General features: G+C 36.2%; 3 protein-coding genes across 3 annotated transcripts; all 3 read left to right on the top strand.

The window, feature by feature from the left end:
* The first annotated feature begins 1,130 nt into the window (after positions 1-1,130).
* LOC131594570 (probable galacturonosyltransferase 14) lies at positions 1,131-5,891 on the top strand. Its single transcript, XM_058866740.1, has 6 exons — positions 1,131-1,926; positions 2,875-2,930; positions 3,044-3,199; positions 3,469-4,059; positions 4,150-4,452; positions 4,648-5,891. The coding sequence occupies exons 1-6, from the start codon at positions 1,716-1,718 to the stop codon at positions 4,930-4,932; spliced, it is 1,602 nt and encodes a 533-aa protein (XP_058722723.1). The 5' UTR covers positions 1,131-1,715; the 3' UTR covers positions 4,933-5,891.
* A 3,244-nt stretch (positions 5,892-9,135) lies between these two features.
* On the top strand, positions 9,136-11,099 carry LOC131596812 (uncharacterized). The gene is made up of 3 exons (XM_058869550.1): positions 9,136-9,285; positions 9,368-10,813; positions 10,899-11,099. Exons 1-3 carry the CDS (start codon positions 9,136-9,138, stop codon positions 11,097-11,099), a joined length of 1,797 nt encoding a protein of 598 aa, XP_058725533.1.
* Positions 11,100-21,328: 10,229 nt separating this feature from the next.
* LOC131596811 (secreted RxLR effector protein 161-like) lies at positions 21,329-22,084 on the top strand. The gene has a single exon (XM_058869549.1). The coding sequence runs from the start codon at positions 21,329-21,331 to the stop codon at positions 22,082-22,084; it is 756 nt and encodes a 251-aa protein (XP_058725532.1).
* Positions 22,085-23,042: the final 958 nt, after the last annotated feature.

Raw genomic sequence — 23,042 nt, 5'->3', positions numbered from 1 at the left:
GAATCCAATGTGATTGTTTCCTTCCCATATGTGAGAGTGGTCACCAAGTGATCACAAAAGCTTGGTAAAGAGCACGTCAAAATAATGGATTTATACTCATCGTTTACCTTCACACCAAGTCGTGTCAAATTAGCAAAGATGTTGTTGAAAGCGTTAACATGAGCCTGCAAATCGCCTCCTTCTCACATCTTCAGACTATAGAGACGTTGCTTCGCGAACAATTTGTTCATGAGCGGCTTGGACATGTATTGATTTTCCAATTTATCCCAAACATCCTTCGAAGTTGTCAGCTCCATGATATGATTCATCACGTCATCAGAAACACAAAGTCTTGTTCCAATCATTTAACCTCAAACTTGCGATGTCCTTCATCTTGTTCCAATCAGTGATTGCGATGTCTTCCGTTTTCTCATCAAAAAGCCCCTTCTGTAAACCTTACTGAGCCAACAAATTCTTAACCCTCATTTGCCATAAATCAAAATTGTCCGTTCTGTCGAACCGAGTCACTTCGAATTTTGCATCTCCAAAATTAAGCGTTATCTGATACCAAACAACCTTGTAGGGGAGATTGTTGGAATTCAAGTGTGAGTCACCTACATCACTAGCCTTGATCTACACTAGGATCCACTTCCGCTCTCTTACCGAGCCAACCAAAACTCTGATACCACTTGTTAGGGGAGTCCGGGGAGCGAGGTTCGGAAGTGTTAATGGGCCAAACGTTGGGGATCCAAGAGACATGAACACCACATATCCACTTAAAACCTTAAGACTATGGGGTATGTGTCACATCTCTTATAAATCTAATATTTTCTCTATTTCTAATCGATGTGGAAATTTATCAACAGTTGAAACCTAATAACAAAAATTAAATTTGTTGATTATTAATAAAAAAAATTATAGTGTGAATATTAGTAACGTGAAAGACAAATTTGATAATTATTAATCATATAATTGTAATGGTTACATACTTGACACAACAACAACAAGACTTTAATATTTTAAATCTCAAACATTATACATCATTTTCCCACGTCCTAATCTCAATTTCACTCCTCTCTAAGTATACTAATACAAAGTTAAACAAGATTAATTAACTAACTAAAATTAACCACCATTCTCATAATGCTATCCACACATAATCCTTAAAGAATTGTCCATAAACATAGGACACCCCCTTAAATTAAGGTCAAACATTCACCCCACGTTTCTCTCACCTCTCTCTCTCTCTCTCTCTAACCCAACACAATTTTGACTCACAATAGTTTTTCATAATTTTTTTTCTTTCTTTTTTTCATTTTTCATATTTTCCGGAAATAGAAAAATAGTTTACCTCTCCCTCTCTCTCTCTATCACTTTCTCTCTCTTCTTTGATCCATGGAGGTGGAAGAAGAACTCCATCCAAACCCAGAAGAAAGTTGATTCCTTTCACCTAGATTCGACAACCCATTTGGCTAAAAACTTCAATGCGGTCTTCGAAAAGACCAAATAAAAATTCAGATTCAAAGGGTCATCATCACCATCAAAAAAATCATAGTGGGTGTGGATCTGATGGTGGGTTCCGTGAAGCAATGTCAAAAGGAAGAAATTAACGTTGTTGTTGTTTTTGTTTTTGATAATGATGTTTCATGTCTAGTAACAAGTAAAGTGTTGTCGTTTATTGTTGTTGTTGTTGTCGGTGGCAACGACTTAGTGGTGCTTTTGCATCATAAACGACGATGCAGCTTCATTTCTCGCCTAGCATGAGAAGCATCACGATATCAAGCAACAATGGGTTTATTGACTTGATGAAAATCAAAGTCGCAGCTTGTCACATTTCTTATCGAACCCTTTTTCATACCATACTCATCCTTGCTTTTTTGTTGCCATTTGTCTTCATTCTCACTGCTCTTGTTACCCTTGAAGGTGTCAACAAGTGTTCTTCATTGGGTATGTATAATCTTCAATCATCCTCTTTTCTTCTTGTTTTTCTTGTTATGATATTGGTATGTGTTTGTTTGTTTTAAGATAGATCTTGATTTCAATATTGGATCAAAAGTTGTGAATCATGAATTGTTTCTATTTTGATTATGGATGTTTTCTAGAGGGAACTTGCATTCATTTGATTTGATAATTTGAGCAATTTATTTGCATTGTTTGGCTTCATTTGAATGAACTTTTGATCCATGTTATGAGTAACTTACTATATATGGCATCTCAATTCGATACAAGACTAAATTCGATCTATACGAATCTTAATCTGGATATGAATCTTACTTTGAATCCTGGTTCATGATTATGAATTTCGATTCACTTTTAATAATGTTTCTTATGATTTATAATAAGATTTGATCCATAATTCAAAAAAATAAGTCTTTTGATTCACAACTTGTTTGCTTTGGATACTCATGGTGATTGGATACTTATGGTGATGACGATGATGTTGATGATGAATATGTTTTCCTGGCATTTTTTACTAAATTTTGACACGTGCTTTGCGATTTAGGACTAGAATACCAGCTAGATTCTATTCAGGGCTGTCTTTGAAGGTGTGCAAGGCGGGCTACCGCCTAGGGCCCAAAATTTGTCATGGTTAAATTGTAGCTAAATAGGGTCTCATAAAATATTTATCATTGTTAAATCGTGGTTAAATAGGGCCTCTAGTTGTTTTTTTACGGTTGAATCGTGACTAACATACACAGAAACTCCAAAAAGTTAAGACGACTTTGATTCTGATGTTGTCTGTTGTCAACATGAGTTTTGATTTATTGATTTCTATTATTCCGAAATGCCGCCTCGTGTGTTTCTATTTGTTTCCGAAAGTTAATTTTTATGGTTAACATCATGTCTTTTGTTTATTTCTGATCCTTTATCGGTTTGTTGGTTTTTTGTCTCCAGATTGTTTAGGTAGACGGTTAGGACCAAGATTTCTTGGCAGGACTGACAATTCAGCGGTAAACTTACTTTTACTTATAATAGCTTTCAGAATAGATAATCATATCTCAGAAATTTTTGGTTGAACAATTTAATCTGAATGCTTCTTGTTATGATGATAATGGTGCAACAGAGATTAGTTAAAGATTTTTACAACATACTGAACGAAGTGAAGACCGGGGAAGTTCCGTCTAGTTTAAAGCTTCCAGATTCATTTGATCAAATGGTTTCTAATATGAAGGATAATCAATATGATGCAAAAACATTCGCTTTAATGTTAAAGGGAATGGTAAGTTTCATTTTATGTTTACGTGTTAACTATCGCATTTTTGCAATCAACTTTATTGTTCAACCCTCTTTCACGTGACGTGAACGTATTCAAACGTAAATCATTTTAACTGAAATCAATTTTACAAAATCAATTTTTTGCCACCGAAGAAACAAACACGCACTTACTCACATTTATCGTAACCGAATTTTAAGTTCTTGTATTATAGTGCTAGCAAATGATGATTATACTGATTGATGTTTGTTACAATGCTATGCTTCGTTGGACAGATGGAGAAATTTGATAAAGAAATCAGAGAATCTAAATTTGCCGAGCTGATGAATAAACACTTTGCAGCTAGTTCGATCCCTAAAGGGATTAATTGTCTCTCTTTGCGTTTAACCGATGAATATTCGTCGAATGCGCATGCTCGCAAACAATTGCCTCCACCGGAGTTACTACCTATGCTCTCCGACAACTCTTACCACCATTTTATTTTGTCAACCGATAACATCTTGGCTGCTTCAGTAGTTGTTGCCTCTACCGTTCAGTCATCTCAGAAACCTGAAAAGATAGTCTTCCACGTCATCACCGACAAAAAAACTTACGCCGGTATGCACTCGTGGTTTGCACTAAATCCTCCCTCGCCTGCTATAGTTGAAGTCAAAGGCATTCACCAGTTCGACTGGTTAACGAGAGAAAATGTTCCGGTACTTGAAGCCGTAGAAAGTCAAAACGGAGTTAGGGATTACTATCACGGGAATCATCTATTGGGAGCCAATCTCAGTGGTACCAATCCACGTAAATTCGCGTCAAAATTGCAGGCGAGAAGTCCAAAGTACATATCTTTACTCAACCATATCCGCATATACATACCCGAGGTATGTTAATATTTTCTCCTTGAGTAATAAAATAAAGTAATTTTCCGAATCTTATCTGTGCTGATTTTGATTGTCTTGTGTGTTGAGCAGCTTTTTCCAAACCTCGACAAGGTGGTTTTTTTGGACGACGATGTTGTGGTTCAGCGTGATTTGTCTCCACTTTGGGAAATTGATATGAATGGAAAAGTTAACGGAGCCGTGGAAACTTGCAGAGGTGAAGATGATTGGGTAATGTCGAAACATTTAAAGAACTACTTCAATTTTTCCCATCCCCTCATTGCCGGGCATCTGGATCCTGATGAGTGTGCTTGGGCTTACGGAATGAATGTCTTCGATCTTCGTACGTGGAGAATGTCAAATATTAGAGAGACATATCATTCCTGGCTGAAAGAGGTATGAAATCCTCATATCTTCAAATCCAATAATAATTTAAAAAATTGGAAGTGATTGAACATAAGTACATGTGTCATGTCGGTTTTAGACACCAGACACACGTTCAATCTGAAGTGTCAGTTCTACATATGTAGTGGGAGAACATACGCTAACTTTAGTTTATTGAAAATTGACAGTTTTTGTTATATATTGCAGAATCTGAGGTCGAACATGACGATGTGGAAGCTCGGAACCCTACCTCCAGCCTTGATTGCATTTCGAGGTCACGTGTATCCAATCGACCCCTCTTGGCACATGCTTGGTTTAGGTTATCAGAACAACACCAGCGTTGACGAAGTGAAAATGGCCGCTGTTATTCATTACAACGGCCAATCAAAACCTTGGTTAGAAATCGGGTTTGAACATCTTAGACCATTTTGGAACAAGTATGTCAATTATTCAAATGATTTTATTAGGAACTGTAATATTATGGACTCATAGTCTACCAACGAGAAGAAGCAGAAGCACGACGGTACAAATGTTACATCAATGGATACTACTACGAAACGGACGAGTAAAAATATACAGGTTTCATCTAAAATTTTTGCAGCTTGAGATTTTCTTCGAGAAGAATTTCAACAAGGCGGCAAGTAGAAGAATTGGTTGAGAGGACAAAATGATCAGAACATACGGTGGGTGGATTCAATGTCATCCCCAACCGTTGTTTTCACAGACACGGTATCTGTTCTGACATGGACCTTACACGACGTTCAGAGTCTTTGTTACATAGAAACGCGTCCTCTAATTTTGGTTGATGAGAGAATATACTAGTATGGATCTTGCATTGTGGCCGGTGCATCAAAGATTCGTCAATGGACATTGGAGAATAATGAAGATAAAAGGGTCACAGGCTCATCAATATATAGTTTGGTGTTGAGAACACAAGTGGTAGGACAGTTCATTTTTTTTCTTTATAGTTTGTTAAATTTTTGTTAGAACAAATATTTACCTTCACCTTTTTTGATTTTGATATCAAGATGATGGTGAATCCTAGGTTTAGTTCATGAGATTGCTTTGTTATACAGGGTTCATTTCATTAGGAAACTGTCTTTAGGTTATAATATATTATAGTTATTTGTTGTGTACAATGATTACAAGACATTGGAAATGTGCAGATAATTCTTTATTTCCAAATCTTCTTCCAAACAATTCCTTATATATAAATCTTCATTTCCAAGTCTTCTTCCAAACAATTCCTTATGTTAATTTTCTCTTGATGGAGAGAGATGTATATTTTGAAGCATGATTTTACTGTGATAAGTTTGAGGTCATGTGATGTAACCTATTTTGTACTTCCTCAGAGACGGCTCCGAGTTTATGTAACCCTGAATGAGGGATGATAAAATTGTTTTGAAGAAAAGAGACCAATTTTGAAAAATTTGAAGTACATATTTGATTATGATTTTTGAGAGTATCTTATATTACTTCTACCCACTCTTTTGTTTGGGTATGTAAATATGATGATAGCACTATCTAAGATAGTCCAAAGCATTAATCTTTTGTGAATAAAAAATGAAAGGGATCCAAAAATAGTATCATTTGTGGACCACTCCATTGCCTCATTCAATCAAACATTTCATTACCACACTTTTACATGTTAAAATTTTCACTCTCTTTGTAACTAAAAGTTAAGCAAGCATGCATTTGGAATAGTATTGTACTTTAAAGTAATATATGTTGGAATGCAGCATGCAGCCTTGGTGGTAGATTGAGACATGTTAGTGTCCTTATATATGGTTCCATAGATGAGATTATCATAACTTGTATTATTGAGTGGACCATCTATGACTATGAATAGGGTTTTTGGATGAGTTTGATTCTTTTTTGGACTTTAGGGTTTGTACAATTATTCTCATGTACTAGTACCAACCTATTTGTAATGATTAGACAGATTTGTGCATATTAGTTGGGAATATTTAAAAAAGAATAATGTGGTAATATAATTTTGGGTATTTTAGGGTTGATTTTGTAAATTACTATTTCCTCCCCATATTAGAAATCATTTTGTAAAAAAATTGTTCTAAATTATATTAACTCTTTAATTTCAATAGGAAGATGGAGTTGAGTATGGAGGAGAAGGTTTTTTTTTTTTTTTTTTTTTGCGGTAAACCAACATTTTAAATGATTTGATGATTGAGATTGGTAGTGTCTTTCTGTTAAAGAAAGTGGACTCTTGATGTTAGTGTTATGATATCGGGGTTGTCTATTAGTTAGGTTAATCTGGGGTTGTCTATTAGTTAGGTTAATCTACATGACTTTTTTTGACCAAAACTACTGTTATGAGAAAACCTTCAACACGGAAGTTGATCCTTCTATCCTTTAGTGTGAAATAGTTGGACACTCTCAAAGGTTATTAATTTTTTGTGGCAAGTACTTTGAAATAGGATAACTATTAGGTAAAATCTTTATAGGGAATTTTTTTACACCCCTTAACTTTTTTAGGGGCCTCTGGCGAAATTCCAGTTTTACTCCTTGAATTCAGAGATGCGTCTCTGAACACACCACATTTCATTTTTTAGGGGCGTTTTCGGAGATGTATTTTCGGATTCACCCATTGGTGGATTTCAGAAGTACATATCCGAAATAATGATTTCAAGAAAACAAAACCTAAAAACCATAAAATCAGAGAAGTTTAACATAAATTTAACATAGATAGTCGAAATTACATAAATATTGAAACATAAATTTAACATTACATGTTGTTATAAACGGATAAATGAGGACGTTGCAACAATTTGATAACATCTTCTCCTGATCTCTGAATCTCCGTATCCACTTCAATCAGATCCTTTGTAGAGTATCGGTGAAAAGTACTCCACATAACCTTTAAATCGTCATTCGTCTTCAGTGCAAACTAGGTGAATTGTTCATTTCCTTCAGTGTCAAATGATGGTGAATGATACTCGAGCTTGACTACCTTTCGATTTTCTAGATATTGCAGGAGAGAATTGAGTATGGTAATCACCTCGGTAAGAGGCGCGTCCTCGGAGAACCTAAATAGAAGTGGCGGCTTCGCACCTCTCTCGCATCTCATCGTTACAAATGCTTGCCTTCTACTAATGTCATTGTCGGACCTTTCAATCACAACACCAAACCCGAGTTTGCTAGCTTCCATTCGGACGCATTCAAGCATATGTTGACGAGCATTGAAAATTTAATCATTTGTAAATTGTTGCTGAACATCTATCTCGAGAGTTATCGTTTTAACATCGTCCTTTACCTCATCCGGCTTTGCATCATCATTCACCTTGTCTGAAATAGATTTGAGAAACATGTCAGAGTGCACCATATCTAAAATGGGCAAGAACATAAAATCTGTTAAGAATTTTGTTTCTCTAACAAACAATTTCGAAAATGCACTTTCGAAATAATTTAGGTGGGTTTCGGAAGTACATTTACGAAGAGACACAATTTTTTCATCCACAAATCAGCTCCAATGCAAGGAAATGAGAAATGAAATGAAAAAGTTCACCTTAAATTGCAGCTTTTTATGCTCTCTTTGACATGATAAAACACTTGAAACTTGGTTTGAAGACGAAAAATAGATTGAGAATGAATGAAGTTTTTTGGAGGGTTTTGGTTATGGGGTGAAATGAGGAGAATGAAATAGTTCATACAATAGAGTATGAAATGAGGAGAATGAAATGAGGAAAATAAATTTAACGTTCAAGTGTAAACAGAGTATTTTCGGAGATGCATTTCTGAAACACCTTGAAATTTGATTTAGGGTGCGTTCGAAGATGCATCCGAAGCATATTTTGGGGTTAGGAGTGTCTTCAGAGATGTATCTCCGTAAGATATTTTGAGATTTTCAGAGGTTTTTTCACCCCATAAGATATACAAAAAATTTTCCTCTTTATAGACACGTGATTATACGAGATCTTCAAAAAAATCTTTCCAATTGACAATACAATTTAGTGAGCAAAATTGCCACTCAATAGTTTTGAGGTTATGAGTTCAAATTCCATTAAATTAAATTTTTTATTTTGTATATTATTATTCATTAATTCTTTAAAAATTTTATAATTAATTCACTTTAAAATTTATATAAAAAAGAATTCAAAATATTTTCATTAGACAATATTAATTTATATTATTTTTAACAATAATAAGTTATTAATATTATTTGATATATTTTTTAAACATAAATAATTTAATTGTAAATTAAAAAAATAACGTGAAGTTTAATTTGGTCAATGTGACAATGACACATCATCACTACCAGTGTCATATCATTAAAATTTGATCTCAATTTAAAAAGAGGATTAAAATCCAAAAAAAAAAAAAACTAAAAACTCGGATTTTAAAATGAGGGACCAAAATTAAAAAAAAAAAAGGAGGGTTAAAGTTGCAATTAAATCAAAATTAATTTTTTAAAGGGTTAAATGGCTTCCACCCCCCTGCAATATTAGCGAGATTTGATTTTCCCCTATTAAATTTTTTTTTTGTTCTGGCCCCTTAACAAAAAAAGATTCCAAAATGAAAAACCTTATGGAGCCAGATTCTCTCAATTTAGCATACGTGGACAGAATGTTCATGTTGATGTGGCATGGAGTGACACGCTGGCACTTTGCATTTTATAATTAGGGCCAATTGCAAATCCCCCCTTAGAAAGTTAGGGTTTTCCATTCTGAAAAAATTGCAATGGGGAAGAAGAAGCGTGCTTCTAAGAAGGTGCTGCCACCGTCAAAGCCGTCGGAGAAGTTGTCAAAGACAAAGCTAGGGTGGAAAACGAAGAAGGAGAAGGATGCAGAGAAGCAAACAGAAGATGGAACATCCGTTCACATTACTCAGGTATGTTTAGTTAGGTTATGGTACCTCCCCTGATGATTAGGTTTAAAGACTTGGTTTTTAATGTGTTTTCATATGATTTCAGTCAAATGATATGTTCAATGCTGTATTCCAATATGGTGGTGAGTTTGTGCTTCTGAACAACGGTGATACGATTTACAGAGGGGGTGTGTCGTCGTTAGTTTCTGAACTCCGTTTAGAAGAGTTTACAATGGATAGTGTACATAGGTTGGTGATGGGTTGGGGGTACCGCGAAGGGACTTATAGAATCTGGACTCTAATTCGTGAAATATGTGAAGATTATTTTCAACTTAAAAAGGATGACGATTGTTATGACTTTGCTGCATATAGTTATGTTAATCGAATAGATGGAGAACTTTTCATAGAGCATGATGTTGATTATTCTGTAGCATCAGTCAGGTCGCCTAGGTGTGTCAATGAGGTTGTTGAGATGGAAGGAAGTGATGAAGATGATGTTGAAGGTTTAGGTGACAGTGAAGATGAGAGGGCCACTACAATTCTTGATGGTTTTGAAGGGATTGATATAGGTTTACCTATGAAGGAGACTACAAAAGGTTTTGAGTTTATTAGTGAGCCTAAAGAGAAAAAGTGTGAGGAGGATGAGTATATTAGTGATGAGTTGGAAAGTTCAGATCCAGATTTGTCAGATAGTGAGAAGGGTAAAGTCAAAAAGTTTGAAAAGTTTAGAAAGGACCATTTAAATAAGGATTTTAAATTTCAGTGGGGCATGCAATTCAACTCCCTAGATGAATTTAGATATGCCATACGTGAATGGTCAGTATTAAATGGGAGAGAAATAACTTTTACCAAAAATGAAAGTGATAGGGTAAGGGTAGTGTGCAGGGCCAAATGTGGGTTTTTAATGCTTTGCTCCAAAGTGGGCCATAAGAGGACTTTTGCTATAAAAACCATAGTAGACAAACACACATGTGCTAGGGTTTTAGACAACAGATCTGCAAATTCAAGGTGGGTTGCTAAGGCGGTTTTGAAGAAGATGCAAAGCTCACAGGATGTTAGAATCACTGATATTATACAAGATCTGAGGCAAAATTACTCTGTAGGTATAACTGTGTGTAGGGCTTGGAAAGCAAAACTCATAGCCAAGAAGATGTTGGAGGGAGATGCAGACAGACAGTATGCAATATTGAGGAGGTATGCTGCAGAATTGCATAGAGCCAACATCGGGAACACATTGTCAATAACTGTTGAAAGGCCAAATCCAACCATCCCACCAAGATTTGGTTCTTTTTATTTCTGCTTTGAAGGATGTAAAAAAGGATTTCTAAATGGTTGCAGGCCTTTTGTTGGTGTGGATGGCTGCCACTTGAAAACCAAGTATGGGGGTCAGTTACTAATTGCTGTAGGGAGGGACCCTAATGATCAGTATTTTCCACTTGCTTTTGGGGTGGTTGAGACTGAAACAAAAGAAAGCTGGAAATGGTTTTTGGAACTGTTGATGAATGATGTGGGCCATAGTAGCAGATATGTCTTTATATCAGACCAACAAAATGTATGTGTTAATGATTTAAGTTACAACTACTTGTTGCATTGTTTGATGAATGGTTTATGTGTGGCTAATGGTTGTAAAATTTCAGGGTCTTGTTGCAGTGTTTGAAGAGATGTTTGAAAGGATTGAGCACAGAGTTTGCTTAAGGCATTTATATGCTAATTTCAAAAAAAAATTTGGAGGAGGTGCCCTAATTAGAGATCTCATGATGGAAGCTGCAAAATCCACATACTACCAAGGTTGGCTTCAGAAGATGAATGAGTTAAAGTTGGTAGATCCTAATGCCTAGAGCTGGTTAATGGGTGTTCCTCCAAAGGCCTGGTGTAAGCATGCCTTCTCCTTTTATCCTAAGTGTGATGTTCTGATGAACAATATTTCTGAATCTTTTAATGCTACCATTTTAAGTGTTAGAGACAAACCTATTTTGACAATGTGCGAGTGGATTAAGAAGTATTTGATGAATAGGTGTTCTGCCTCATCCCTAAAGCTGAAAAAATGGCCTCATAAAGTAATGCCAATTCCTAGGAAAAGGCTTGATAAAGAGGTCATGCTTAGTGGACATTGGCTGCCCACCTGGGCAATGGATGAGACTTTTGAGGTGAATCATTCCTATAATGGTCAGAAGTTTATAGTTGACATTTTTAAGAGATCTTGTAGTTGTAATTTCTGGGAGCTGGTTGGTATCCCATGTAGACATGTTATTGCTGCTCTAGGTTTTAGACAACAAAATCCAGAAGATTTTGTAGACCATTGTTACCACAGGGACAAGTATGCCATATGCTATAGTTTTGCTATAAGCCCAATTAATGGTGAAGAAATGTGGCCTGAAGTACACTCTGAGCCAATAATGCCCCCTATGTACAAGAGAGGTCCTGGCAGGCCAAAAAAATTAAGGATCAGAGAATGTGGTGAAGATGGTGCAAGGAGGAGGAGATTGCCAGGTGTATCCTATAGGTGTACTAAATGTGACAAATTTGGTCACAATGCTCAAACTTGCAAAAGCACAACTCAAGATCCCAATGCACTAAAGAGAAAGGTATGTCTACTATACTTAACATGTATGTTGAAATAACAAATCCAAATATGTATATTGAGTTAACAATTTCTGTTTTTGACTGATGAAGAGGAAAGTGAAAGTGGAAGTTCAAACTGGTACATCTGAGGTTCAGACTCAAGGGCTATCTGAAGTTCAGACTGAAGGGAAAGCTGAAGGACAGGCTGAAGGGCAAGCTGAAGGGCAGGTTGAAGGGCAGGCTGAAGGGCAGATACATGCTGAACCACAAACTGAACATGTACAAGAACCTGCAGATAATGGCTCAACACAAGTCAACACTGATTTTTTTGGAGCCATCACTGATGAACTGCTATCAAGCCTTCCAGAGATTAACTCTACCCAATGTTCTTCTGTGAATGGCAATGCACAAAGGAAAGGTAAGGCAAAGATGTCACCTAAGAAGCATATCAAAAGGAGGACAAGTGAAAGACATAAATTGTTTTGGTTTAAGAAACCAATCATAGGGCCAGGTGCTAATCCAGATCAGCCAATGACTATAACTGATGAAGACAAAAATGATGATGACTCAAAGCGTGGAAAGAAGAAATTAAAGAAGAAGTGTTAAGTTTTTAGATGCTGATATGTCCTAGTTATGTAATTAGCTAGTGAACATTTGTTTTTTACTTATGTTTTGTGTTGGTACAATGGTTATGTTTTATGTTGGTACAATGATTAAGTTTTTTGGTTGTACTGAATTATGAATTTGGTTGATGTTGGAACAATGGTTATTTTGATATGTAAGACCTGTTAAACTAAATCTTGTTAACAAATTTCTGTTATTTTGGAACAATGGAACAATGGTTATGTCTCCTATGTTATACTGAAATATGGCAGACACATTTTAAACCAAACTTTTCACTAAAATATAAGACCTTTTATCATTGATTGAGCAAACACATCAGTACACATCATTACAAATCATTACACATAATTTTGAACAACACACATTACATTACATATAAGTGTACAATACACCCATTACAATCCAAGACATCACCAACATCACTTTCAGTTGGGAAATTCTTCTCTTTAAATGAGCCTGCTTCACCTTGGATTTTTCCAGCATTGCTTCTACTAACTCATTCTTCATTTTTGCCAACTCACAATGTTTGCATACTTGTTTTGAAGGTGTGATTTCATCATCCCAAGCAAAAAGGTCACAACTATTGTCCATCTGCAACGACAATACAATACGATCACGACTTAAATAACAAAATAATTCTTCTCTCCAGATTACGACTTAAACCCAGCAAATACAATAGATACGATTTATACATTATGACTTACCCCTGCATTTCTGCACTTCTAGAATTTTCGGTTGCGATTTTTTACGGTGTTAGCTACCCACATCTTCATAGGACGACTACATCCACATGTAGGAACATTCGAATGGTAGGAGTTGCAGCTAACGACACTTTTGCTAGAAGACATTTGGTACGAAGAAGACGATGCAATGGAGGAAGAAGTTTGAAGAAGGTGATGCAACAAATGAAGAAGCGTGAAGAAGATGGTGATATGGAGGTACAAATCTGGAAGAATCGTGATTTAGGGATATGGTGATATGGAGGTACCTTATGAAGAAGACGGTGATTTGGGGATTTCCTGCAATTGGCCCTAATTATAAAATGCAAAGTGCCGGCGTGTCACCCCATGCCACATCAACATGAACATTCTGTCCACGTATGCTAAATTGAGAGAATCTGGCTCCATAAGGTTTTTCATTTTGGAATCTTTTTTTGTTAAGGGGCCAGGACAAATTTTTTTTTAATAGGGTGGAAAATCAAATCTCGCTACTATTACAGGGGGGTGGAAGCCATTTAACCCTTTTTAAAATAAAAATATTCAATACTTTACTATTTCAACGGGCACATGTACTCTTCAATTAATGAATTTACAATTATCAAATGCTTTGACATCAAATGTCGACCTCATTCCGCACCTAAAATCATTTAAATTAATTGGTGTTTTTTTTTTAATTTTAATTCAATTAAGTGCAACACATATAGAGTTTTAAGAGGAAATTCTAGAATATCAATTTTTGGTGGTATATATTTAAGAAAAATTTAAGAACATTTGCGGAGCTTTCTCAGCTAAGATTGAAGTTTGCATCTTTTATTTACTAAATTGTTTTTATTAAAAAAAAATCATTTTTAAAAGGTAAAACAAACTTACTTTTAATTGAAAGTATCTCCAACTATGACAAAGGGCACCGAAATGACTTATTTATAATGAACTCTTATATATCTTACATTCCAATAAGATGATTTCACTTATTCTTAATAATTTTATATATTTGGAGGCTCTTTATAGATTCGCCACAATCCAATTATGATAATAAAAAAATCTAAAATCTTATTTAACTATTATTTAAAACGATAAATATTTTATAAAATTTTACTTATTTACAGTTTAATGGTTATAAAATCTTCTTATCATACAACAATAACTTTCATCGTTGCATGAATATTTCTCCTATTTTAGACAAACCTACTTGAATCCTTTTGTTCTAGGTCAATTGAACTAGAGGAAGATCTTTCTTCAAAGATTTTATTTTATATAAGAAATCAAACCAACACATTCCTGTTCCACTAAGATTATCCTTGTGCATTTTCCCTATTTGCATACCTAACATATTATTTATCACTACTAAATTGAGTAACATATATAATAATAATATACTAGTTTTAGGCAATTTTTTTATGAAATGTGTAAATATCTTCCAATATGTGTCGATTTGTCGAGCTAAATTCAATAAATGATTCTTGAAATGGTGAGTGGACTAGTAACTTGCATGAATTGATATTAAAAAAAGGTAAGATCAAGTGGTCGCTCAAAACTTTCCTAAAAAAATAGTTTTGTTCTATCAAGTCTAGACATTCCATCTAGCAATCATAAATATCATGTCCATTCTTCACCATGATTCATGAGTACCTTGAATCTGCTTTGTGATGTTCTTGGAGATCTAATTCTTACAATTCAAAAAACAAAAAATGTAATGAGAGATAAAGGAATTAACCAGAACAAAATTTGAGCCAACATCCACATGAAATTGAAATCCTGAATTGTATCTAGACCCTTCTAATCCATCATCTATTTCCATTGTTGCACAACTGAAATAATATCCTTGTGTTGTGTGTAGTAAACCCTTTGGATAGTAAAGTGGGGAGTATTAGTCCTTCCCCAACCAACAGAATCGGGTATATCAGTGTTAGTAAGAGTCGAGTCGGGTACATCCGTGTTAGTAGGAGTAGGAATGACAAAAATTTGATGAACTTGTCTATAAGAGTATTCCTAAGAAAGTCGTGATTTCATTCTCTCGAAGGAGTAACAACATTGTTACATATAGATTGATTTATTTTTATGAGCAAAATGTTAAACAAGATGTCATTTCAAATTAAGTCATTCATTTCAAATTTACATGTGTCTAAATACATTTTATATGATATTAAATAAATTTATTCATGCGGAAGCACGGGTATCTTACTAGTTACGCATTATTAATGTAAAAAAAGTTATATTGCCAGAAAACTATAATCATTTATATACGAGACTTTAAAATGAACATAACTAAAACTTTAACTTTAGTACTCACAATTTTGTAGGAGTTTTAGTGATTATTTTTATTTTGTATACATATAAAAAATATTTTTAATCATCTAACAGTTATAGTTTATTGACAATATAAAAATAAAAACTAAATATACAAATTAAATTTTAAAATAAGAGGTGAGACATGTTGAAAAACTATTTTTTAGATTGGGATCAAGGATCTTTAAGTTCGAATAAATTGTCATGGAATTGGAGTGGGTTTTTCATGATTAGTAAGATATACGATGGAGAAACATATCAAGTAGTAAATATGAAATACAAATAGTTTAATAGAACCATCAATGCAAAATATCTAAAGAAGCGCTACCTTACCATGTGACCGAGTATTGAAAGTCCATACGAAAATTCAATTGATATTTTAAAAGGGTAGCTACAAAGATTGACTACCTAGCCGATCCACAAGAGAAAGATTACAAAATAAGTTATAAGGACCTCCATAGTCTTAAATGAGGCATTCACATCACAGTGTCAACTGTAGATTATATTGTCCATGTCCCCCTCTATTTCTAGAAAAACTATGAGTGGTTGATCCTGGAATCCCAAGTGCTAGTGTAGTGTCCACAACACCATTCATTGCTGACGAAGATGGTCGATCCACTGCCAAAATATCAACATCGATAGGATTTAGCATCGATTCACCATCAAGAATATGTGATGTCGATGAAGACAAAGCATGTCGACTTTCTTGCCTAGTAAGATGGTCAAACCGCATCACAGATTGAAGGATAGGGCTCAACTTGGACTTGAAAAAAAGGAGAAAGATAGTCTATTAGCTCAAACAAATCAAACCTTTTCTCTTAAATAATAAATATAAATAGATAGAGAAAGAGAAAAAAACTACATTTGTAAACATATTGCTCCTCTTCCTCGAAGTAGAAGCCTTTGAGGCTCTTTTGGGAGCCAAAGACTGTGTGCCAATTCGTTGAATCCCACTAAGACATTCACCCTTAGAGATAGGAAGAGCTAAGGTGAGGACACAACTTGGATCATGCGTTACTGGAAAGAGGTCAAGTTCCTTCATAGTAGGGGCATTTTGTTTTCAGACATTAAGTCGAAAGGTTGAAAGGCATTCCATCGTGATGGAGATAACCTAATATGGATGGGGAATATGTAATAACTTGCCAGTCTAGTCCATAAATATTTATAGGAGCCCAATAACAATGTAGCATAAGCGATAAGGGAGGTTAGGGAGACAAAAACACAATTGGATGAAATGGATAAAAGAGGCATTCAACAATTTGTAGATAGAGATAAAACTTGTAACGGTTAGTCCACTGTTTTAAAACACGATGATATTCATGTTTGTCTTACCACAGGTTACGTCACATCATCTCATGTTTCGAGGTTAATCAATAGTACAATGTATTAGGATATTTGTTTACATTTAAATTTTTTTAAAATGTCAGTCAAAATCAACAAACAAATAATTTTTAAGTTAAACAATTATAATCACATTCAAACGTGAATCACATGAATTCTTCTCAATTGTTCTAGAAGATAACTTCCATCGTTGGATGAATATTTCTCCTATTTTAGACAAACCTACTTGAATCCTTTCGTTCTAGGTCAATTGAACTAGAGGAAGATCTTTCTTCAAAGATTTTATTTTATAAAAGAAATCAAACCAACGCATTCCACTAAGAACATCTTTGTGCATTTTCCCTATTTGCATACCTAACATATTATTTATCACTACTAAATTGAGTAACATATATAATAATAATATACTAGTTTTAGGCAATTTTTTAATGAAATGTGTAAATATCTTCTAATATGTGTTGATTGGTCGAGCAAAATTCAATAATAAAAGTTTCTTGAAGCGGTGAGTGAACTAGTAACTTGCATGAATTGATATAACAAAAGGTATGATCAAGTGGTCGCTGAAAACTTTCCTAAAAAATAGGTTTGTTCTTTCAAGTCTAGACATTCCATTCCATCTAACAATCATAAATATCATGCCCATTCTTCACCATGAGTCATGAGTGTTGGATGATTAGAATAAGTCAAATGCAGTGTAATTGGTTTTGAAGTGTTTTTGGAGAATAGCTTATTTGAGAAGCTATTTTGGAAAAGCTGCCAGAATACTGCAGGAAAAACCAGAAAAATATTTCTATTTTTAGGCTGTTTTTGTTTAGCTTTTGTTTGTTACTTTGTTTAGTGTTAGTAGGCACTATATATACATTTTGTAACATGTTGAATGAATTAATGCCATATGATTTTTTACCCTCTCAATTAATCTCTATTCTCTCTAAACTTGATGTTCCCCAATCCTCCAATTTCACCAAAATTATCCATCACCTTCATTGATTCACATACAAGGTTTTGTGCTTGTTCCAACATTTGGCATCAAGAGCTTTGGTTACGATCCTATTCCGCTGCAATGTCCGTTTCAAACGACAAGATCCCCACCAATCTTCCCATTCTTGATTCAAAGAACTACAACAAATGGTGCAAACAAATGAAAGTTTTGTTTGGTTACCAAGACGTGCTTGATGTGATTACTACTGGTGTTACCCCTCTTGTTGAAGAGGCTACAGCTGCCCAACAAGCCACTCACAAAGAAGAGAAGAAGAAAGACTTCAAGGCTCTCTTCTTGATACATTCTTGCATCGATGAAGACAACTTCGAAAAGGTTGGTGATTGTGACTCGGCGAAGAAAGCTTGGGATATACTCGAGAAGGCGTATGCGGGAGTTGACAAAGCGAAGGTGGTGAGGTTACAAACTCACAAGAGGCAATTTGAATTACTTCAAATGGAAGAGAAGGAAACGGTCAACGATTACATAACGCATGTGACGCGTTTGGTGAATCAAATGAAGGCTTGCGGTGAGTCGATTTCGGAGGAAAACATTGTGTCGAAGGTGTTGCGTTCTTTAACGGCAAGATTCGACAACATTGTTGTTGTGATTGAAGAATCGAAGGATCTCAAGACCATGATGAAGGATGAACTACAAAGTTCATTGGAGGCCCATGAACAAAGGATGGATGAAAGAGGAAATGATAAGGCAAAAGAGGAAGTGGCTTTGCAAGCTCGTTTCAATGAGAAGAATAAGAGATCGAAAGGGAAATGGTCTTCCAGAGATAAGAAGAATTTCCAGAATTTTGCTGAAAAAATCCACAAAATTCAAGAGCACAGAGAGGAGAAGGAACCTCCAAGGATGGTAGTCAAGGCAACTACAAGCCGCTCGACAAAAGTACCAAGAGATGTTACAATTGTCAAAAGCTTGGACATTTCTCAAGAGATTGTCGTTTCAAGCGCAAAAAGAGTGATGCAGATGAAGCTAAGGTTGCTAGGCAAGAAGTGGATGATGATAATTAATAGCACACTTCTTGTGGTGATTACGGAGGAGAATAATTGCATGGACAACAGTAGAAAGTTGCTGGATAGCAACTACTGCAGTACGGAAACAATGCAGAGAACGCATTCGGAGAAAAACGCATTGGTAACGGTTCGAGATGGAGTTCAAGGCAATGATGAGTGGTACTAGGATTCTGGTTGTTCGACTCATATGACGGGTAGAAAGGGTTGGTTCGTGAAGATCAATCAAGCCACGCGAAGTAGAGTGAGATTCGCGGATAACACGACTTTAGTGGCCGATGGTGTCGATGATGTTTTGATCATGAGAAGGGATGGTGGTCATTCCTTGATCAAAGATGTATTGTATATTCCTGGAATCAAATGTAATCTTTTAAGTATTGGCCAATTGCTTGAAAGGAATTACACGGTTCGCATGGAAAACAAGGTTTTGCGCGTTTTGGACCAAAACGGTGTTTTGATCCTTAAGGCTCCTATGGCTGCCAATAGAACTTTCAAGATTGAGTTGAAAGTTCTGGAGCATAGGTGCTTAGCTACTGCTGCAAGTCGTGAGGAATGGTTATGGCACTACCGTCTCGGTCATCTCAACTTTCATGATCTCGACGCGTTACAAAGACATGGTATGGTGTCCGGGATGCCAAGGATTAATATTCCAACTGAAATATGTGAAGAGTGTGTTCACAGGAAGCAACACAAGAGTAATTTCAGCAAGGATGCGGGTCATAGGACCAAGCATCACCTTGAGGTGGTGTATTCTGATGTATGCGGATCGATGCAAATCAACTCCTATGGTGGCAATCGACACTTTGTCACGTTTATTGATGATTTTAGTAGGAAGTTATGGATTTACCTCATTAAGAGGAAGGATGAGGTGTTTGAAGTGTTCAAACGGTTTAAGTCAATGGTTGAGCGCCAATGCGGTAAAAGGCTCAAAACTCTCAAAACGGACGGTGGTGGTGAATTCACATCCGGTGAGTTTATGAGCTATTGCAATGATGAGGGGATAATCCGTGAGGTGGTGCCTCCCTACACTCCACAACAAAATGGCATTGCGGAGAGAAAAAATCGGACAATCATGAACATGGTACGAACCATGTTAAAAGGCAAAAATTTACCGAAAGAGCTTTGGGGTGAAGCGGTATCTACAGCTGCCTATTTGTTGAATAGGTGTCCGACAAAGAAGCTGGAAAAGATAACTCCAGAAGAGGTATGGTCCGGATTCAAACCGAGTTTGAGTCACTTGCGCGTTTTCGGTTTGGTTGTGTTTCGACACATTCCGGGACAGCTTAGAAAGAAGCTTGATCATAAGGGTGAGAAGTTGTTACTTGTTGGATATCATCCTACCGGAGGCTACAAATTGTTTGATATGAGTAGCAAGAGGATTGTGGTAAGTCGGGACGTGATTGTGGACAAAATCCGGACGTTTGACAGCAAAATTTCTGCTGTTTCTGTATAGGAAATCGATTTACCAAATGAGGTAATCGATTTCCAGTCCGTGACAGAGCCGCCTGGTGCTGCTGGAAGTCAAAATTCAGGCCCAGAAATTGATTTCCTGGGAGGAAATTTGAATTTCCAGCCTATTAATGATCCTGGATAGCAACCATTCGCATTGGAGGATGGTGAAACGAATAGACGACCAACGAGGAAGAGAGGTATGCCTCAAAGACTCCGAGATTGTGAGGTATTCCGTGACAGCGAGATCAATCATGATGGTGATCTCATCCATTTCGCTTTAATGGCCGAATCCGAACCGGTGAATATGGAGGAGGAATTAAGCGATCCAAAATGGATGAATGCAATGAAGGAAGAGCTTGAATCGATTGAGAAAAACAATACTTGGATGTTGGTTGACTTACCGAAAGGAAAAAAGACAATTGGTGTGAAGTGGGTCTTCAAGGTGAAAGCGAATCCGAAAGGTGAAATAATCAAGCATAAAGCTCGATTAGTTGCAAAGGGATTTTTGCAAAAGGAAGGGATAGACTTTGATGAGGTGTTCGTACCGGTAGCAAGGCATGAAACCATCCGGTTAGTTGTTGCGATAGCTAACAACAACAACTGGCCGTTATATCAAATGGACGTCAAATCGGCATTTTTGAATGGTCCACTTGATGAGGAGGTCTATGTTGGACAGCCACCTGGTTTTTTGATTCAAAATCAAGAGGCAAGAGTCTACAAGTTAAGGAAGGCACTCTATGGTTTGAAACAAGCTCCAAGAGCTTGGAACAAACACATAGATGGTTTTCTTATAAACATTGGTTTCAAGAAGTGCGTATCCGAACATGGTGTTTATGTGAAGTCGGATGCAAGCGAAGGAGTAATCATACTTTGTCTCTATGTGGACGATTTATTGATTACGGGCAGCTGTGAAAGTTACATTTCAAAGTTCAAAGAAGAGCTTATGAGGGAGTTTGAAATGAGTGATCTTGGCACAATGAAATACTTCTTAGGCATAGAGTTCCAAAAGACAAAGTTGGGGCTGCTCATGCATCAAAAGAGGTATGCAATGGAGATCTTGAAGAGGTGTGATATGGAGCATTGCAATGCTGCCACAACACCAGCCGAGGCACGTTCAGCTGTCCAAGAGTGAAGATGAGCAAGATGTGAATCCTACTCAATACCGGAGATTGATAGGATCATTGCGTTACTTGTGCAATACGCGGCCAGATTTAGCGTTTAGTGTCAGTATTGCAAGTAGGTTCATGGAGAGGCCGGAGGTATCACACTTGGCAGCGGTTAAGAGGATCCTTAGATGTGTGAAAGGTACTCTTGGCTGTGGGATTTTATTTCCTGCAAGTGACATGGGAAAAAGTTGTGAATTACTCGGATACACCGACTCCAGTTGGTGCGGAGATAAGGACGATCGGAAATCAACAGCCGGTTATGTTTTTATGTTCGGAGGAGCACCAATCTCTTGGTGTTCTAAAAAGGAGCCGGTGGTTGCTCTCTCTTCTTGTAAGGTGGAGTATATCGCAGCTTTGTTATGTGCATGCCAAGCTGTGTGGCTAGTGAACCTGCTGCGTGAGCTGGACAGCAACACGAGAGGAGCTGTTCTACTGTTGGTGGACAATGTTTCAGCCATCAACCTTGCTAAGAATCCCATAGCACATGGGAGGAGCAAGCATATTGAGATGAGATTCCATTACTTGAGAGATTTAGTAAGTTCTGGACAGTTATGTTTGAGCTACTGCAGAAGTGAAGAACAGGTCGCGGACTTGTTGACGAAAACGGTTACGAATGATGTTTTCAAGCGACTCGTGGTGAGGTTGGGCATGAAGAACATTGAGCATTTGACTTAAGGTGGTGTGTTGGATGATTAGAATAAGCCAAATGCAGTGTAATTGGTTTTGAAGTGTTTTTGGAGAATAGCTTATTTGAGAAGCTATTTTGGAAAAGCTGTCAGAATACTGCAGGAAAAACTAGAAAAATATTTCTGTTTTTAGGTTGTTTTTGTTTAGCTTTTGTTTGTTACTTTGTTTAGTGTTAGTAGGCACTATATATACATTTTGTAACATGTTGAATGAATTAATGCCATATGATTTTTTACCCTCTCAATTAATCTCTATTCTCTCTAAACTTGATCTTCCCCAATCCTCCAATTTCACCAAAATTATCCATCACCTCCATTGATTCACATACAAGGTTTTGTGCTTGTTCCAACAATGAGTACCTTGAATATGCTTTGTGATGTTCTTGGAAATCTAATTCTTCCAATTCAAAAAAAATTAATGAGAGATAAAGGAATTAACCATAGCAAAATTTGAGCTCACATCCACATGAAATCCTGAATTATATCTAGACCCTTCTAATCCATCATCTCTTTCCATTGTTGCCCAACTGAAATAATATCCTTGTGTTTGTGTGTGGTAAACCCTTTGGATAGTAAAGGGGGGAGTATTAGTCCTTTCCCAACCAACAGAATCGGGTATATCCGTGTTAGTAAGAGTCGGGTACATTCGTGTTAGTAGGAGTAGGAATGACAAAAATTTGATGAACTTGTTTATAAGAGTATTCCTAAAAAAGTCTTGATCTCATTCTCTCGAAGGAGTAACAACATTTTTACATATAGATTGATTTATTTTTATCAGCAAAATGTTAAACAAGATGTCACACAAGTTGTTGATATATCTTGACGTCGTTATCTTCTGATGCATTATTTTTAGAAATATTTCCTTTGTTCCATATTCTGCGCAATCTTATGGAAATAAATCATATTTGGATCGTATATTCTTTTGTTCCAGATTCTTCGTGATTTTA

Source organism: Vicia villosa, linkage group LG4 (assembly GCF_029867415.1).
Source record: "Vicia villosa cultivar HV-30 ecotype Madison, WI linkage group LG4, Vvil1.0, whole genome shotgun sequence".
Classification (NCBI taxonomy): domain Eukaryota; kingdom Viridiplantae; phylum Streptophyta; class Magnoliopsida; order Fabales; family Fabaceae; genus Vicia; species Vicia villosa.
Note: the sequence above shows the minus strand (reverse complement) of the source record. Positions and strands in the feature narration are given on the sequence as shown.

What these genes read in the sequence shown, in the direction of transcription:
- LOC131596811 (XM_058869549.1), top strand. Translation starts at nt 21,329, where the DNA reads ATGCTGCCACAACACCAGCCGAGGCACGTTCAGCTGTCCAAGAGTGAA.
- LOC131594570 (XM_058866740.1), top strand. Translation starts at nt 1,716, where the DNA reads ATGCAGCTTCATTTCTCGCCTAGCATGAGAAGCATCACGATATCAAGC. An exon ending in CTTTAATGTTAAAGGGAATG is followed by an intron (nt 3,200 to 3,468) that starts GTAAGTTTCATT and finishes TTCGTTGGACAG; the next exon opens with ATGGAGAAATTTGATAAAGA. An exon ending in TCCGCATATACATACCCGAG is followed by an intron (nt 4,060 to 4,149) that starts GTATGTTAATAT and finishes TGTGTTGAGCAG; the next exon opens with CTTTTTCCAAACCTCGACAA.
- LOC131596812 (XM_058869550.1), top strand. Translation starts at nt 9,136, where the DNA reads ATGGGGAAGAAGAAGCGTGCTTCTAAGAAGGTGCTGCCACCGTCAAAG. An exon ending in CATCCGTTCACATTACTCAG is followed by an intron (nt 9,286 to 9,367) that starts GTATGTTTAGTT and finishes ATATGATTTCAG; the next exon opens with TCAAATGATATGTTCAATGC. An exon ending in TTATATCAGACCAACAAAAT is followed by an intron (nt 10,814 to 10,898) that starts GTATGTGTTAAT and finishes GTAAAATTTCAG; the next exon opens with GGTCTTGTTGCAGTGTTTGA.